The sequence below is a fragment of the Eulemur rufifrons genome, chromosome 24 (genome assembly GCF_041146395.1).
Source record: "Eulemur rufifrons isolate Redbay chromosome 24, OSU_ERuf_1, whole genome shotgun sequence".
NCBI classification, from domain to species: Eukaryota; Metazoa; Chordata; class Mammalia; order Primates; family Lemuridae; genus Eulemur; species Eulemur rufifrons.
The window spans coordinates 6,617,107-6,634,683 of NC_091006.1; the positions used below are offsets into that span (position 1 = coordinate 6,617,107).

At 50.8% G+C, this 17,577-nt stretch overlaps 1 protein-coding gene across 1 annotated transcript; it reads left to right on the forward strand.

Moving 5' to 3' along the window:
- Positions 1 to 1,992: 1,992 nt before the first annotated feature.
- ACP7 (acid phosphatase 7, tartrate resistant (putative)) lies at positions 1,993 to 13,910 on the forward strand. Its single transcript, XM_069456884.1, has 12 exons — positions 1,993 to 2,116; positions 8,045 to 8,245; positions 8,520 to 8,702; positions 9,544 to 9,667; positions 10,178 to 10,240; positions 10,345 to 10,459; positions 10,545 to 10,652; positions 10,745 to 10,802; positions 10,885 to 10,952; positions 11,062 to 11,133; positions 12,819 to 12,956; positions 13,845 to 13,910. Exons 1-12 carry the CDS (start codon positions 1,993 to 1,995, stop codon positions 13,908 to 13,910), a joined length of 1,320 nt encoding a protein of 439 aa, XP_069312985.1.
- The last annotated feature ends 3,667 nt before the right edge of the window (positions 13,911 to 17,577 follow it).

A 17,577-nucleotide genomic window follows, 5' to 3' on the forward strand; every position in this document is an offset into this window, starting at 1 on the left:
ATAAGGCACCCCAGTTTGGGCAAGACAGCTATACTTTGGGTTTTATTTTAAGCTGTAATGGAGACTCTGGAAGGTGGAAAAAATTCAAAGAGAGCAAAAGGGTCATCTGGAATCCCTGGAATCCCCAGTGTAAATCTCTGAAATCGGTGAAAGCCATATACTCTGAATTTACAAAGCAAAATCATGGGGTCACTTTGTAGACAGAAAATGGGAAGCCCTGAAAATCCAGACCCCCAGACTTTAGGGGCTGCCCCTTTTGTGGCGAGCTCCCCCCAAGGTTCCAACAGCTCACAAAGCTCTACGGGCGAGATTCCCACTCTCTCCCACCGTGACCCGGGGCAGTTTCTGGGGTTCATGCATTCGTAATAACAAAAACAACCCGCGGGTTCTTATCTGGCCCTTACTCTGGCCCAGACAATGTTCCCGGCATGAAATTTCATGCCTCAACTCGTTTAACCCTCACAGCAGCCGTGGGGGACGCACCAGTGTCACCTTACAGACGAGATCCAGCCAGCTTGAGTAACCCACCTGGGGCGCACAGCTCAGAAGCTGCGCTGTCGCTCGAGGATTCTGATCTTGTGTTTTCGAGGTGCCCACGGGGGTCCGAGGAGGAGTCAGCTTGGAGAGGAAGGAAGCAGAAGCCTGAAGGAATTGTGAGGAAGATGATGCGCGCGGGGGAGGGGCCGGGGGGGGGGAAGAATGGGGATCCCCCGGGTGACCGCGCACCTGGGTACCCGGGAATCGGGCAGGGTCAAGGGTGGGGCCCGGTGTGAGTGCCCTGAGGGCTCCGCAGCTGGGAGGTGGGGGTCCCAGGGGGGACGCGCAGCCTTACCTGTCCCGGCGCTCACCTGGTGGCCGGCTTGAAGGTGACGGCGGCGTACCAAGTCTTCCTGGGTCCCCCTTCCCGCGCCCCGCCCTGGGGGGGTGTGCGTGGGGTGCTTGAGACCGGCCGGACCTGTGGGACCCGGGTCCCCAGCTGTCTGGGGAGTCCGTCACCCCGAGGCGACCGGCTCTTCCGGGGCTGGAACAGGCTGTAGGCGGCGGGAGGCCTCGGCACCGGCAAACTCATAAATACCAGAACAGCGCTGGTGGCCGGAGACTCGGGTACCGGCAGCCGGCACCCCGCGAGGGTGAGCCGGGGTACCCGAGGGCGCCCCTCGCCCCGGCTCCACCTACCCTGGCAGGTCCGGGGCGAGCCGGGGCCGGTGGAGCAGGCGGGGAAGGGCTGGGGACAGGGGCGTGGGCCGGGGACGGGGGAGGCCTGGGGCGCTGAAGGCTGGCTGGATGCTGGGGGCGGGGCGGGCAGGATGGACTCAGGGATCTGGGGCTGGGGCGGGAGGACTGGGGTCACTAAGACCAAAATGGGCTGCTGAGGATGGAGCAGAGAGCGGTGAGGTCCTTGCCGGAGGGTGGAAGGCTGGAATCTTGGGAGTGAGGTGGAAGAAACCGGGGTTACTAAAATCAAGATGATCAAGATGGAATGCTGGGGGTGGGGTCACCAAAGACAAGCCCCTGCGCTGAGCCTCCCACCCCACGCCGGCAACTACACCTCTGGCTTTGAGGGTGAGCTGCGGTCAAAAGAGCAAGGCTCTGGAATCGGCCGGCCTGGGTCCGAATGCTGGTCCGTCACATCCCAGCTGTGCAACTGAATCACTCACTCAATTTCCTCATCTGTGATACGGGATGATGGTCACAGGAGCCACCACCTCATAGCAATGTTGTGAGGTCCCTGGAGTTAATCTATGCCAAGTGCTTAGCACGCAGGCAGGCCCAGGGCGCTTTGCTGCTCCATAGTGATCATTATTTTTGTTCTCTCTCCCCAGTGCCTGGATAACCACCCCCTTGACGACCTCCCTGCCGTCTGGCTTCCCACCCCGCAGCCCTGCCTCATCTTCCTCCATCCTCCATCCTCCCAGCCCTTCCTGCTGGACCTGAGGAATCTCGTCTACTCAGTCCTCCTCTCCCCATCTCTGCCCCCACGGTCTCCCTACCATGCGCTCCCTTCCATGCTTCTTGGAGTCCTGCTGCTGTCTGCTTCTACTGTTCTCCTCAGGAGTCCAGGGGGCCCCAGGGGCTCCCAGTGCTGCCCCAGAGCAAGTCCATCTGTCCTACCCAGGTAAGTGTCCACACGCCTCCCCGCGTCTCTCCCAGAGAGGCCCAGTGGTGCCTCTTCCCCACAGGCTGCCTCCTGAGCAAGATCAAGAGGTGGTGGTGCCGTGTGGTGCACTGCGGGGGTAGAGCTTGACCTCTGAACACTCTGCACCCAGACTGCCTGGGTTAGAGCTCCAGCTTTGCTACTTACCTGCTGTGTGGCATTGGGCAAGTGACTTAACCTCTCTGGTCTCAGGATTGTCATCTGGACAATGGAGTAATATTAGCGTGACCTCCTGGCGAGGAGTAAATGAGTTGCTCCCTGTGTAGAGGCAGAACTGAGCTTGGTGTGTGGTAGCTTTTGTCTCAGGACTCCGCACTGCTAAAAACCTCAAAGAGCTGTCGTTTATGTGAGTTATATCTAGTAATAGTTACCATGTTAGAAATTAAAACTGTCATTTAAAAATATTTATTGTCATTTAGGCTAAGGCCACATGGCCCTGAAGGCACCCGATCTCCTCTGATCTGGGAAGCTAAGCAGGGTCCGGCCAGGTCAGGTTTTTAAAAAAAATTAAAAAAAAAAAAAGAAAAAGAAAAAAATATTTATTGTCATTTAAAATGAACAATTATAGGTTGGGTGCAGCGGCTCACTCCTGTAATCCCAGCACTTTGGAAGGCCTAGGCTGGAGGATCGCTTGAGGCCAGGAGTTTGAGACCAGCCTGAGTGACATAGTGAGATATCATCTCTACAAAAAGTTTTTTTTTTTTTTTTTGTTGAGACAGAGTCTCACTTTGTTGCCCAGGCTAGAGTGAGTGCCGTGGCGTCAGCTTAGCTCACAGCAACCTCAAACTCCTGGGCTTAAGCGATCCTACTGCCTCAGCCTCCCGAGTAGCTGGGACTACAGGCATGCGCCACTATGCCCGGCTAATTTTTTCTATATAGATTTTTAGGTGTCCATATAATGTCTTTCTATTTTTAGTAGAGACGGGGTCTCGCTCAGGCTGGTCTCGAACTTCTGACCTTGAGCAATCCACCCGCCTCGGCCTCCCAGAGTGCTAGGATTACAGGCGTGAGCCACCGCGCCCGGCCTCTACAAAAAGTTTTTTTAAATAATAAATAAAATTAACAATAACAAATCCTTTCTGTATTAATGGAAGTGACTTTTTGATGAAAAATTACTATATTTTGAATAAAGAGAAATTTAGTGAGGAGAGTGGCATTGATTTACATCTCTTCAAATCTCTTTTGTGTCTGGCTTAATGGGGGACAACGGGATTGTCCTCAGATCTGCTTCTGCTTCAGTCTGTTGTGATAAGTTGCATTGGATGACGTAAGTGAAGAAAATCTGCTCTCAGACACGTGGTTGAAACAGGGAGGAAGATTTTAATAGGAGTTTCAGATAACTGTGGCTATTCTTCTTTGATACTACACGAAAACTCAACACACAGTTCTTTCTTTTTAAAAAATGTTTAAGCTTTTTATTTTAAAATAATTTGACTTACAGATGAGTTCCAAACACAATACAGAGTTCCTGTATACCCTTCACCCAGCTTCCCCTCATGGTAATCCCTCACATAACCGTGATACCATTGTCAAAGCTAAGAAATTAACACCAATGATCATGTTATTAACTAGACTTCGGATTTCACCAACTTTTCCACTAATGTCTTTATTCTAATCCACAATTGCATGTTGCATTTAGTCTTGTCTTTTGTATCTGGGACAGTTCCTTAGTCTTTCCTTGTCTTTCCTTATTTTTCAAGTCCTAGACACTTTTAAAGAAGATAGTTTCCTTTTTTTTTTTTTTTTTTTGAGACAGAGTCTCACTCTGTTGCCCAGGCTAGAGTGAGTGCCGTGGCGTCAGCCTAGCTCACAGCAACCTCAAACTCCTGGGCTCAAGCGATCCTCCTGCCTCAGCCTCCCGAGTAGCTGGGACTACAGGCATGCGCCACTATGCCCGGCTAATTTTTCTATATATATATTTTTAGTTGTCCATATAATTTTTTTCTATTTTTAGTAGAGACGGGGTCTCGCTCTTGCTCAGGCTGGTCTCGAACTCCTGACCTTGAGTGATCCACCCGCCTCGGCCTCTCAGAGTGCTAGGATTACAGGCGTGAGCCACCGCGCCCGGCCAAGAAGATAGTTTCTTAAAGGTTGGTTGCAGTGTGGAAACAGAAACCACATGAATGAAGTGACTTGGCATTGCTGGCCAAGTGACCTTGACAAAAAGCACTTTGCCCAGAGGCCTCAATGAAATGGGAAAGACGGAAAAAGCCATCTCATGGTGCCACTGTGAAGATCCAGTGAGATCACAGCTGTCCTTATTGGCCTACACAATTATAATAGCAAATATATTCTTACTAAGTGCTGTAGATGGGTAGATAACTCATTTAACCTTAAGTCAATCTTAAGCTATAAGTACTATTGTTACTCCCATTTGACAAAAGAGTAAAACTGAGGCTCACAGAGGTGAAGAGTCTGACCGCAGATCACATAGCCTGGAATTTGAATGCAGCAGGCTGGCTCAAGGGCCCACGATCTTTGCTTTAAAACTTAATTTTGCATTAATTTTACATCTAGCAGAAAAGTCCAAAGGTATTGTAGAGTTCCTATCTCCCCTTCGCTCAATTTCCCCTGATGTTACCATCTTATGTAACTGTCGTGCACTTATTAAAACCAGGAAATCAAGATTGGTGCGATACTGTTAACTAAACTGCAGACCTTTGTTTGAATTTCACAGTTTTCCACGAACGTCCAATTTCTGTTCCAGGAGCCAACGCAGGGTCTCACACTGCATTTAGTTGTTGTGTCAGTTTTTCTATCTTCGCTTATCTTTCATGATTTTGGTATTTTTGAGTACCGATCAGTTACTTCACTGGATATCATTTTTGGGTTTGTCTGATGTTTTCTCTTGATTGGAATTAAGTTACCTATTTTTGGCAAGATGGTCACATATGGGATGTTGTGTCCTTCTCAGTGGATCACGATGTGGATGTGACTTATTGCTGTCACTGATGTTGACCTTGATTGTTTGGATAAGGAGATGCCTGCTGGGTTCCGCCACTATACAGTAATAATTCTTTCCTTAGTTGTTTATAAATATCTTGGGGGCGATTGCTCAAGACTATGCAAATTCCATTTCTTCTGAATGTTTGCCCACTAATTTTACCATCCACCCGTGGATCTTATCTGCAACAATTATTAGTGAGGTGATTATCTAATTGTGATTTTCTAATTTTCTAAGTCCCTCTTTCCATGTAATTGAAAGTTTACCGTAAGAAGAGCCGTCCCTCTCTGCTCCACTTATTTAGTTATTCAATTATTTGTTTATATCATGGACTCATGGATATTTCTTTTATTCCCATGGGTGAAAATCTAATTCTATCATTATTTATTCCGGTACTCGGGTTGTCCCGGATTGGTCTCAGGAATTTCTTCAGATTGGGTTCTCTGTTCTTTCAACAAGCCCCCATCGTTTTTGAGCACTTCTTCCCTTTATGACACCACAGATTATTCCATGCTCATCTTATATATATTTTTTCTCATCCCTGGAATCAGCAGTTTCTCCAAGGGGTCCTCCTGGTTCCTCTCATTAGAGAATGGGTATTTAGAAACTAAGATCTGAGCACTAGGTGTGCTCATGCTACTGGGGGTTGCTCATGCTGGGGGCTTCTAGGCTCCACAGACAGAGCAAGACAACACGTGCATGTATGCTAACGTGCATGTTCACAACCCACATTTCTGTACCCATCTCTCTGTGTACATACTAAATACCATGACATCATACTGATACCTCTAAATTCAGCTCAACACCAAGGGTTTATTTTAGCCTCATCTTTCCTTATTTGTAACTTCTTTCTCTAACACTGAGAAACCTGACTTTCACTGTCTACAATGTACTTACTTATTTGCTCAATCCTAGCACATGCACAAAGCAGTTTCAGAATTGTCTGCCCATATTCCGGGAGACGCGCTTACCGACTAGATGACAGTATTTATGCACAGTCCTTTTTGGCTTTAGCCTGAAAATACCCAGTTAGGACACTGTTTCCCACAGTTATTTTTCTTCCCCAACCCCTTCAGTGTGGTTATGTGATTCATCTTTTTAACATCGTTAGGTCCATGTTTTAGTGTTTATATTCCATATTGGGCTCCCCCCACATCCTGGTGGTTTTATTTGTTTATATTTTGGGTGTGTGAAGGACATATGAAACATGACTATTGTTCCGGGTATCAGAATGATCACATTAACTGCCATGTGAGTTGTATTTAACTCACGCTAGTTTCGAGCCCAGGGCCTCGTGAAGCATATGTAACTCACACATCTCTTCACCTTGGGTAACTATTTTTCAAGTTGCATACAACTCATGCACAGAAAACAATAAAAAATAATAAATTTTTCATTAAATTAGAAAGGATTGTTTTGTTTTTGAAGTTTTTATTCTATTTTCATGATAAAACATCGTGATCCCAGGGAAAAAATTTTTTTTCCAGTCTGGCCGTGAAAGTGTTATAAAAAAGATTGACTCAGAGAAGTGTCTCTCCTTCCTCATCCCTGCTACTCTGTTCCCATTGCCCCCTTTTCCACCCCATTTCCCACCCACCCCCGTAAGTGATCCATGTTTTTAGTTCCTGGTGTATTCTTCCTGTATTTCTTTTGCACAAGTGAGCAGATACCGGCATATTCTCTTCTATCCCCTTATATTAAGGGTATCTGACTATGCTCTTGTGCACTTTGCTTTTTTTGGTTTAAGAATATGTCCTGGAAATCATTTCATAACTGTTCTTAGAGCCTGTTCTTTTGTACACCACTGTGTAGATCTTATTCAATCACTCTCCTAAATCTGGGCATTTTGGTTGTTTCCCATATTTTGCAATTATAAAGAGTGCTGCCATAAATAACCCTGTGCACATGAATTGCTGGAGGAAGAACCCATGCTCTTAACACTATGCTATACCACATGGTATTTTTAAAACCTTGATTTGGTTGCTAGCATTTAAGAATTTGAAGCTATCACTTAAAAATCTGGACCCAGCACTTTGGGAGGCTGAGGCAGGAGGATCACCTGAGGCCAGGAGTTCGAGACCAGCCTGGGTAACAAAGGGAGACCATGTCTCTACAAAAAATAAAAAATAGTTGGCATGGTGGCATACACCTGTAGTCCCAGCTACTCAGGAGGCTGAGGCTGATCACTCGAGCCCAGGTTTTCGAGGTTGCAGTGAGCTATGATCATACCACCGTATTCCAGCCTGGGTGACAGAGAGAGAACCTATCTCTAAAAAAAGAAAAAAATCTGGATTTGCGTATCTATCTATGTATGCTCCTGGGTTATAAAAACCACTGTGTAAAGATTTGCTCTAGAAGTTGATAGATTTGGTGGTACTGGGCCTGCTTCCGGCTTGGCGGCTATCGCCAGTGCTGAGTGACGGCTGTCCCTTTTAGACAGGGTGGGGTCTGCAGTTTGCCACATGCTCTGCAACTCCTTGCTGCCTTACAGCTGGCCCTTGTCCCCCTTTATGTGACCTAGCTGGTCTCCAGACATCTGCGTGGGCAACCCTTCAATGGTATCATGTGTGTGCAATGTTTGGCACAAGGCCCGTGCACAATAAACAATGGTATTAATAATAATATTCATTCCCCCGTATAACTCCGACTGTAGCAGGCACTGTTTCGAGTGCTGTACTTATATTTATTCGCCTAAGCCTCATAACAACCTTAAAGGGTAGATACGATTACTATTCCATTTTACAGATAGGGAAACTGAGGCTCAGAGAGATGAAGTGACCTGCCCAAGGCCAGCACAGTGTGGAAATGGCAGAGCTGGGATTGAACTTGGGCAGCTCCAGAACCGGTGTCCTTACCTACGAAATGTTCCAGAGCTGTTGCAGTCAGTGGCCCGCCCTGCCCTGCCCAGGCCTCACTGCCCGCCCTCCCTGTTCCTTTCTCCCCAGGTGAGCCAGGCTCCATGACTGTGACCTGGACCACATGGGTCCCAGCCCCCTCTGAAGTGCAGTTTGGGTTGCAGCTGTCGGGGCCCCTGCCCCTCCGGGCCCAGGGCACCTTCAGCACCTTTGTGGATGGGGGTGTTCTCCGGAGGAAGCTGTACATGCACCGAGTCACGCTGCGGGGGCTGCTGCCCGGGGCTGAGTATGGTGAGCAGGGTCCCAGGCTAGGGTGTTGACGGGAGCAGGAAGAGGAGCGGGGTGCAGACCAGCAGCTACCACTGGCGGTGGCTCAGGCCAGGCTGGAAACTCCTCTGCTTCCCCGCAAGCCTATTGTATGCGATGCTGCCCCATGAAAGTGGGAGGCGCTGGGGAAGGTGGACAGGGGGCGTGTGTCAGCCCTTCCACCGCTCCAAGAGGATAGGGGTTGGGGGAGAGGTCCTGGGGCGTCCCAGCTGACCGTGATCTTTTCCTCTTTTCTTAGTTTACCGCTGTGGCAGTGCCCAGGGCTGGAGCCGTCGTTTCCGCTTCAGGGCCCTGAAGAATGGGGTGCACTGGAGCCCCCGCCTGGCTGTGTTTGGGGACCTGGGGGCTGACAACCCGAAGGCCCTGCCCCGGCTGCACAGGGACACCCAGCAGGGCATGTACGATGCTGTTCTCCATGTGGGTGAGGCATCAGCAAGGGTGTGCCTGGACGTGGGGGAAGCAGGGGTGGAGGGCAGCGCCAGGACAGCGGAAGGGACAGGGCCGGGGCCAGTGTGGCTCTGCAAGGCCACGGAGATGGTGACTTTGGCTAACCTGCTGCCCAGGCTAAAATTCCAACTCTGCGCTTACTGCTGTGAGCTTTGCTTTTCCCCTGCGGATTATTATCATCAGGGGTAAAGCGAGTTCCCAGTTCCCAGGATTGTCATGGCGACTGCTTAAGTTCACACGGCCTGGCAGGGCGTGAGTGCTACATAAGTGTGTGCTATTGTCATTATTGCTGCTGCTGCCGTTGTTATTTGAGGGGGCAGGGGATGACATGGGAGCTGGGGCCTGGGGCCTGCGTGGTTCAAGGGCAGACAGCAGCCAGGCTCCGGGTTTTATTCCTGGATCTTTACTAACCGGCTCTGTGACCTGGAGCCTCAGTTTCTCCATCTGAAATGGGGATAATCCCTCGCAGAGGGAGTTTTGAAGAGTTGGGTGATCATGTCCGTAAAGCCTTTGGAACTGCGCCTGGTACAAAATTGGTACCGGACTCTCTCAGTTTTAATGTTGTTGTTTTGGGAGGGGACAAGGGGGCAGATAGATGGGGGCTGGTGTGCTCAGAGCACAGGAGACAACATGGTCCTGAGGGGGACCAGAGGTGTCCCAAGCACATGGAGGTGGGTGTGAGGGAGGGATTGGGGGGCTGGGGGAGCCCTGAGGCCAGGGGTGGCACAGCCCACACCTGAGCGACCAGATCTCTCACTTCTGGCAAAAGCAGAGCCACGTTTGGGTCCTCACTGTCCTCTGCCTCCCGTCCCCAGGAGACTTTGCCTACGACATGGATCAGGACAATGCCCGTGTCGGGGACAGGTTCATGCGGCTCATCGAGCCGGTGGCTGCCAGCCTGCCGTACATGACGTGCCCCGGGAATCACGAGGAACGCTAGTGAGGACAAGGGCTGCGGGGGAGGGGACAGCCGGATCAGTAAAAATGGTTGCATCTGTCCTTCTTGGTGTCTCCCCTTAGTCCCTCATACTGTGGAGTCTCTCTCTCTCTCTTTTTTATTTTTTTGGAGGCAGAGAGTCTCGCTCTGTCACCTGACTAGAGTGCTGTGGCATCAGCCTAGCTCACAGCAACCTCCAACTCCTGGGCTCAAGCGATCCTCCTGCCTCAGCCTCCTGAGGAGCTAGGGCTACAGGTGCTCACCACTGCGCCAGCTAATTTTTCTATTTTTAGTACAGTCGGGGTCTCACTCTTGCTCAGGGTGGTCTCAAACTCCTGAGCTCAAGTGATCCTCCAGCCTTGGTCTCCCAGAGTGCCAGGATTATAGGTGTGAGCCGCCGCACCTGGCCCTGTGGCCTCTCTTTGTATATCAAGAGGAGAGGGGGTGGGGGGCCTGAGAATGGGCTGGGGCACCCAGCCCCTCATCCCCTCCCTTTTACTTCCTTTTTCCAGCAACTTCTCTAACTACAAAGCTCGCTTCAGCATGCCGGGGGACAATGAAGGCTTGTGGTACAGGTACTCTGGGGGACTGGGGGACTGGGGGACTGGTCTGTCTCCCCTGAAGGATGGAAGATGCAGAGGAGACCCTGTCTCTGACCCCTGCCCTTTGACCCCTCCAGCTGGGATCTGGGTCCGGCCCACATCATCTCCTTCTCCACGGAGGTGTATTTCTTTCTCCATTACGGCCGCCACCTAGTAGAGAGGCAGTTTCGCTGGCTGGAGAGTGACCTCCAGGTAACCTGGGTGGGGTCCCCTTCCGTCCCTCACCTCCCCCTCCACCCACCCCTGCCCTTCACCTGACCTGCGCCCTTCTCTCTAGAAAGCCAATAAGAACCGGGTGGCTCGGCCCTGGATCATTACCATGGGCCACCGGCCCATGTACTGCTCCAACGCGGATTTGGATGACTGCAAGAGGCACGAGAGCAAGGTGAGGACCCCCTTTCTGGGTGGCGGGGTGGAGGCGATGAGAGCCAGGTGGGACTTCCGCCTGAGCCTCACCTGCTCGTTCACCCTGCCCAGGTCCGCAAAGGCCTCCGAGGCAAGCTGTATGGGTTGGAGGATCTTTTCTACAAATACGGTGAGTGACCCCTGGGACGGCCCAGCCCCATGTCCCCCTCTCTCCCCGCCCCAGTGGCCTGACCCCACCTGCTCTGTCTCAGGAGTGGACCTGCAGCTGTGGGCGCACGAGCACTCGTACGAACGGCTGTGGCCAATTTACAACTACCAGGTGAGGCAGGTGGCGGGCCAAGCACCCACGTGGCTGGTGCCAAGGTGACCAGATGCCCTGGGCATGGCCTGGTGTGACCTCCCCCCACATACTTGTTCCCTTTCTCCAGGTATTTAACGGCAGCCTAGAGTTGCCCTACACCAACCCTCGTGGCCCTGTCCACATCATCACAGGATCCGCGGTGAGCAGCGGGGGGCGCCCTGGCTTCTCCCCTCTTGTTATGGATCGAGGGCTGACCGTGTTCCAGCCCGGGTGCCCTGCGCTTCACGCTCTTGATGTCACTTAACCTGCATCCCTACGGTTAGGTACTCCTAGCAGCACATCCCTTGTACAGATGCAGGGACAGAGGCTCAGGGAAAATACTCGCTCAATGTCACAGGTTGCATAAGTGGCAGGGGTTGGGTTTGCTCCACGGTAAAGTTACTATAGTTCCCTTTTTAATTCATAACTGTCTTGGGGAGACCCTCGCAGACTCTGCAAATGTCTTGTTTCTCCTCAAACTTTCAGCCCCTAATTGTAGCGCCCGTCGGCGGATCCTGCCTGCAACAGTTATTACTGCCGTGTTCTGAGGGGGACTTGCTATTTCCCTCATTCTTCCAAGATTTATTCATTGCAATCCTTCTGTAACGGGACATTGCACCTTCTGCCCCATTTGTTTGGTTGGTTAACTATTTATTTATGTCAGTGTGAACTCCTGGGTAATCTATTTTATTGTGTGGGTTATAAACCAACACTACTGTTATTTATTTGGATGCTCAATTTGCAGCAGCTCTGGCCGGCAGGAGCTCTCTCAGGTGGGCTGGGCTCCCTGTCCCTTTCCACATGTCCCCGTCATTTTGTGAGCACTTCCCTGTTTTCCCTGCCCGGCCTCGGTATCAGCCCCTTCTCCAAGGAGAAAAAGGCTTAGTTTTTTAAGCTGATCCTTACAAATTATTAAGATCAAAGTAAGAGCCACTCATGATAAAAATTCAAACAGTGCAGAGGTCAGGAGGTAAACAGCAGCCACCCATGCCACCTCTCGCCTAGTTCTCGGTGTTCCAGGTCTAGGGTGGCATTCTGCAGTGTCCTGTGCATACAGATGAGTGATTATTTAGACAGAGATGGGTAACTGTAGCACCCACTTTTAAAAAGCAACATGGGGCTGGGTCACACACACCTATAATCCTAGCACTCTGGGAGGCTGAGGTGGGAGGATCGCTTGAGGTCAGGAGTTCGAGACCAGCCTGAGCAACATATTGAGACCCCTATCTCTACAAAAAAACAGAAAAATTAGCCAGGCATGGTGGCACATGCCTATAGTCCCAACTGCTTGGGAGGCTGAGGCAGGAGGATGGCTTGAGCCCAGGAGTTGGAGGTTGCAGTGAGCTATGACGACACCACTGCACTCTAGAGCCCAGGCAACAGCCAGAGACCTTTTCTCAAAAAACTCCCCCCAAAAAATAAATAAAAAGCTTTCTCAGAGGGTCTACTATGCAGCCAGAATTAAGACCCAGTGTTTTCTTCTATTCTTCAAATTGCTTTTTCCTCTTCACAAACACATCTTGGTCACCTTCCTGTATCTCCCTGCTTGCGATGGCTACGCTATAATTTATTTAACTGGCTCCCCTGCTGGGCATTTGGGCGGCTTCCAGGTCAGGGCTTTTATAGAAAGTGCTGTAGTGGGCAGTCTTGCACAGCCAGGTACTTTTCTAGAAGTCAAAGACCGGGGGCAACGGAAGCCTGGCTGGGTCAAAACACTCAATTGTGAGCATTCTTGTGGCCGAATCTTAGCTGGCTTTGTCTTCCTTGGGGGCAGCCGGGTCATTTCTGTTTCCTGCGGGTCCTCCACCTGTCCCAGCCCCCCGCCTGACCAGTTCTGCCCCGCAGGGCTGTGAGGAGCTGCTCACCCCCTTCGCCATCTTCCCGAGGCCCTGGAGCGCCGTGCGCGTGAAGGAGTACGGGTACACGCGGCTGCACATCCTGAATGGGAGCCACATGCACATCCAGCAGGTGTCCGATGACCAGGTCAGTGAGGCGCAGGCCCAAGTCACCTGCACCAGTGAGCCACCAGGCCCAGCGTGTTTGGGAGCTGAGTGTTTAAGAACTTGGACTCTAGAGCTAGAAATCTGGGGTTCAAATCCTGCCTCAACTACTTACCAGCTGGATAACCTCAAGCAACTTATCTACCTTCTTTGAGCCTCAGTTTTCCCATCTGTGAAAAGGGCATGATAACAGTTTCTACCTCACAGGATTATATGGGGGTTGAATGACTTATGATATATAAAGTGCTTAGAACAGTGTCTGGGACTTGGTAAATTCAACAATCCCATAGGGGTGGATTTTCTTTCCATTTTACAGATGAGGGAACTGAGGCTCAGAGAGGGGAGGTAATTTTCCCAGGGTCACACAGCTGGAGGATGGCTGAGCTGGGATCTGACAGCCACCATTTATCGAGTGGCATGTGCACCAGGCACAGGTGTCTGCATATCTTGTTGAGCTGGCATGATTACCCCGTGTGGGCTGTTCTATTGCTGTCACCATTGCATGGAACGTGGAAGTTAAGTGTGCTTAAAGCCACACAGAGGGTGACGCACTGGAATATAAATCAGGTTTGTCTGACTATGCGGTTTGTGCTCTAATAATCATAGCCTGCACTTACCCAGGCCTTGCCATGTGCCAGGCTCTGTTGTAAGCCTTTACAAATATTGTCTCATTTAATTCCCACAACATCGGTGATGTAAGTACTATTACTATCATCCTCGCTTTTTAGACGAGGAAAACTGAGGCTCAGAGAAGTCTAGCAACTTGCTCAATGTTGGACAGCCGGTCAGAGGCAGAGACGGGATTTGAACCTAGGCCATCAGGGTTCAGGCTTTCTGTTCTCACCACCTTCCCTGTTTTTGTGCCTCACAGGACGGGAAGATTGTGGATGACTTCTGGGTGGTGAGACCCCTGCTCGGCCGGAGGATGTACCTGTAGGGCTGGGGACAGCTGTCATCAGGAACCCGGTGACCAGTCACTGCCCAGGCCTGGATGGGGAGTCGAGGCGGGCCCCGACTCTCCTGCCCCCTGGAGGCCCCACGTGGGGTGGAGGCAGCTCTGATGGAGCTGGGGAAGCTCTCCCCCCTGGAGAGGTGGGAGTCCTGGCTGGCTATGGAGGGAGGGCAGGTGCGCAGGCACAAAGTGACGCAGGGGGGGTCCCCGGCAGCGCAGCCCCACCCTCCTGCATAGCACTGACCAGGCGGGGTGCCCACGGGGACCAGGAATAAAGAGGATTACAGCTGTGCCTCCGTGGACTCTGCACTTCTGCCAGGATGCCCCTGGGCCGCCGCCTCTCCTGCCCACCTGGCCACGGGCATTGCCAGCCTCAAGGCAGCAAGGTGGACACAACCAGCATGACACCACTCACCGGCAGGGGGCGCCAGGGCTTTCTCTTCTCATCCAGGTCCTCAGAGCCAGTCTGAAGCCTGTCTCCCTGTCCTCCAAGGAGTGCTACCCAGTGTCCCTTTGTGCCTCAGTTTCCCAGCCTGGTACTGTCTTATCTGGGAAGACGGGAAGTGTTAACACTCCTGCCTTTCAGCCGGGGCAGCTGACAAGCCGTACGAGCTGACAGATGTGCCACTTTCTTCCCCCCTTCCTCCCTTTCCTTCTTTCTCTCTTTCCCTTCTTCCTTTTATTTATTTAATCATTATTTATTGCGTGTCTACCACGTGCCAGGCCCCATTCTCAGTACTGGGGGGACAGCCATGGACAAGACAGGGACCTCTGCCCTCATGGAGCTGACATTCTGCCCAGGGAGTCAGAAGTAAACATGACAAATAAGTAGGTCAAATGTACATCCGCTCAGGGCCACCTCACTGAGAGGGTGACATTTGATCTAAGGAGCTGAGGGAGGGGAAGAGCACTGCAGGCAGAGAAACAGCCAGTGCAAAGGCCGGGAGACAGAAGGGCGCCTGCCCCGTTGGAGTATCCACAAGGAGGCCAGTGTGGCTGGAGCAGAGAGAGGGAGAGGAGACTGAGGTCGAGGACAGGCAGGTGACGGGGACAGACTGTGTGGGGCCTTGTGGGCCACAGTGAGGACTTTGGATGGAGCCAGGGAGGGCTCTGTGCAGGTGAAGGATGTGATCTGACCCACGGAGTCTGATGCAGAGGCTGGGGGCTGCCTCTAGGGAGGCCTGTGGGCCCCAGCTCTGTGGGATGGGCTCGCGTTTATTCATTGTGCTGCAGTTTCAGCTGCTGCACACCGGTGTCCTTGGGGCTTCTGGAACATGCTCAGCTCTGTTTCACTGTAGGGCCTGCGCACGGGCTGCTTGTGCTCCCGAGTGCTGTCTCCCCAGCTCCTCCGGGTTGGCACCTCCTCAACCTCAGGTCTCAGCCCCAATGTCCCCTCCTCAGGGGCCTTCCCTGATGACCCAGCTAAAATAGCCTCAATTGCTCCCTGTCCCATCCCTGTTTTATTTATTTATTTATTTATTTATTGTCCGAGACAGAGTCTCACTCTGTTGCCCAGGCTCGAGTGCCGTGGCGTCAGTCTAGCTCACAGCAACCTCAAACTCCTGGGCTCAAGCGATCCTCCTGCCTCAGCCTCCCAAGTAGCTGGGATTACAGGCATGTGCCACCATGCCCGGATAATTTTTTTCTATATATATTTTCAGTTGTCCAGATCATTTCTTTCTATTTTTAGTAGAGACAGGGGCTCTCACTCTTGCTCAGGCTGATCTCAAACTCCTGACCTCGAGCGATCCTCCTGCCTCGGCCTCCCAGAGTGCTAGGGTTACAGGCATGAGCCACCAAGCCCAGCCTCTTTCTTTCTTTTTTGAAAGGGGGGAGTAAGGTTCAATTTCCTTTTTTTTTTATTTTTTATTGAGACAGAATCTCACTCTGTTACCCTGGGTAGAGTGCAGGGGCATCACCATAGCTCACAGCAACCTCCAGCTCCTGGGCTCGAGTGATCCTCCTGCCTCAGCCTCCTGAGCAGCTGGGACTACAGGCGTGTGCCACTGCACCTGTCTAATTTTTCTATTTTTAGTAGAGACAGGGATCTCGCTCTTGTTCAGGCTGGTCTCAAACTCCTGAGTTCAAGCCATCCTCCCACCTCAGCCTCCCAGAGTGCTAGGATTACAGGTGTGGGCCATTTTGTTCACTCATGAGTCCATCACTTCTACCAAACACTCCTGGGCCCCTTCTCCGGCTGGGTTGGGGGCCCTGGGCCCCCCTCATCTCAGCCCTGCCCATTCTGGGCTGTCGCTATCTGGATGTGGGTCTCTCTGACGCCCCCACTGGACTCTTCAACCTCAGGAGGGTGGGACTCAGGGCTACATCCCGGTTTTGCCCAGCACAAGATAGATGCTTAATAAATATTTGTCGTCTTAGGCTGCCACATGCCAGGATCCAGTCAGGTAATACCAGGGACAGCAATGAATCAGCCCCAGTCATGCCCTCTCGCAGGCAGGCGGGGAAACGTGGTTACCCAACACAGGTGACCAGCAATGAGGGAATGCCGTGGAGGGCTGGAACAAGACCGTGAACTCACAAGCCGGAGAGTCATTGCATGTTGCAGCGCAGGATTGAGCTGGTGCATGATGTGGGCCCGGCACGTTCTGTCCTGGGCTGGGTGGGGCTGCGCAGAGGTGGGGTTCACAGAGGGCAAAGGCCTGGCACTGGAGCCAGACAAACTGGGTTCAAATCTCAGCTCTCCCACTTCCTGTGTGACCATGGGCTGATCACCGGCCCTCTCTGAACCTCTGTTTGTCCATCTGTAACATAAGGATCGTAGTACTTTGTGCGGTTGCCTTGGGATTAAATGAGATTGAAAGCCTTGGTCTTGTCATTGACTCCTCTTTTTCTCATGCCCCACATCCAATTAACTAGGAAATTCCATGTGCTTTAAAATCTATCTAGAATCTCTCCACTTCTGCCACCTCCAAGCCCGACCCTGGCTCTGCTACACTCATTTCCCACTGACTCCCTGCTCCCTCCCTGTCCCTGGAGATCTTTGCTGCCTCTTTGCAGAAAATTTTTTAAATAATAATATTTTTATTTTATTTCAGGTGAAAAAGAAACACACTCATTGCTTTAAAAAAATAATAAATTCAAACCATGCAAAACAATGAAGTAGACACAAAAATGATATGTGGGGTAATGAATGTGTTAATTAGCTAGGTTTAGTCATTCCACAACGTATATATACTTCAAAACATCATGCTGTACATGGTAAATACATAAAAGAATCAGGTAGAAGTGGAAATTTCCCTGCTGTCCCATTGCTAACAACTTCTAACTTTCAACATTTTGATATGTCTTCTCGTAACCCCTGATGTTTTAAAACTGAAAATACTATCATATGATATGGGAGGGGTTGTGATTTGTTTTTCTTTTCTGCTTAAATTAGCATAAATTCATGTACTGCATTTTTTCCATTTTTAAGAATAAACTTTATTTTTTGAAACAGTTTTAGATTTAAGGAAAATTGCAAAGATAGTAGAGTTCTCATGAACCCCCCACCTAGCCTCCCCATTATTAAAATCTTAAATTCTATGGTACATTTGTTACAATTAATAAACTAATATTGATATATTATGAACTAAAGTCCATAATATGTTCTACTGTATTTTAACTTTTTGTTTGTTTATTTGTTTTGAGGCAG

What these genes read in the sequence shown, in the direction of transcription:
- ACP7 (XM_069456884.1), top strand. Translation starts at nt 1,993, where the DNA reads ATGCGCTCCCTTCCATGCTTCTTGGAGTCCTGCTGCTGTCTGCTTCTA. An exon ending in CGATGCTGTTCTCCATGTGG is followed by an intron (nt 8,703 to 9,543) that starts GTGAGGCATCAG and finishes TCCCGTCCCCAG; the next exon opens with GAGACTTTGCCTACGACATG. An exon ending in GGCTGGAGAGTGACCTCCAG is followed by an intron (nt 10,460 to 10,544) that starts GTAACCTGGGTG and finishes CCTTCTCTCTAG; the next exon opens with AAAGCCAATAAGAACCGGGT.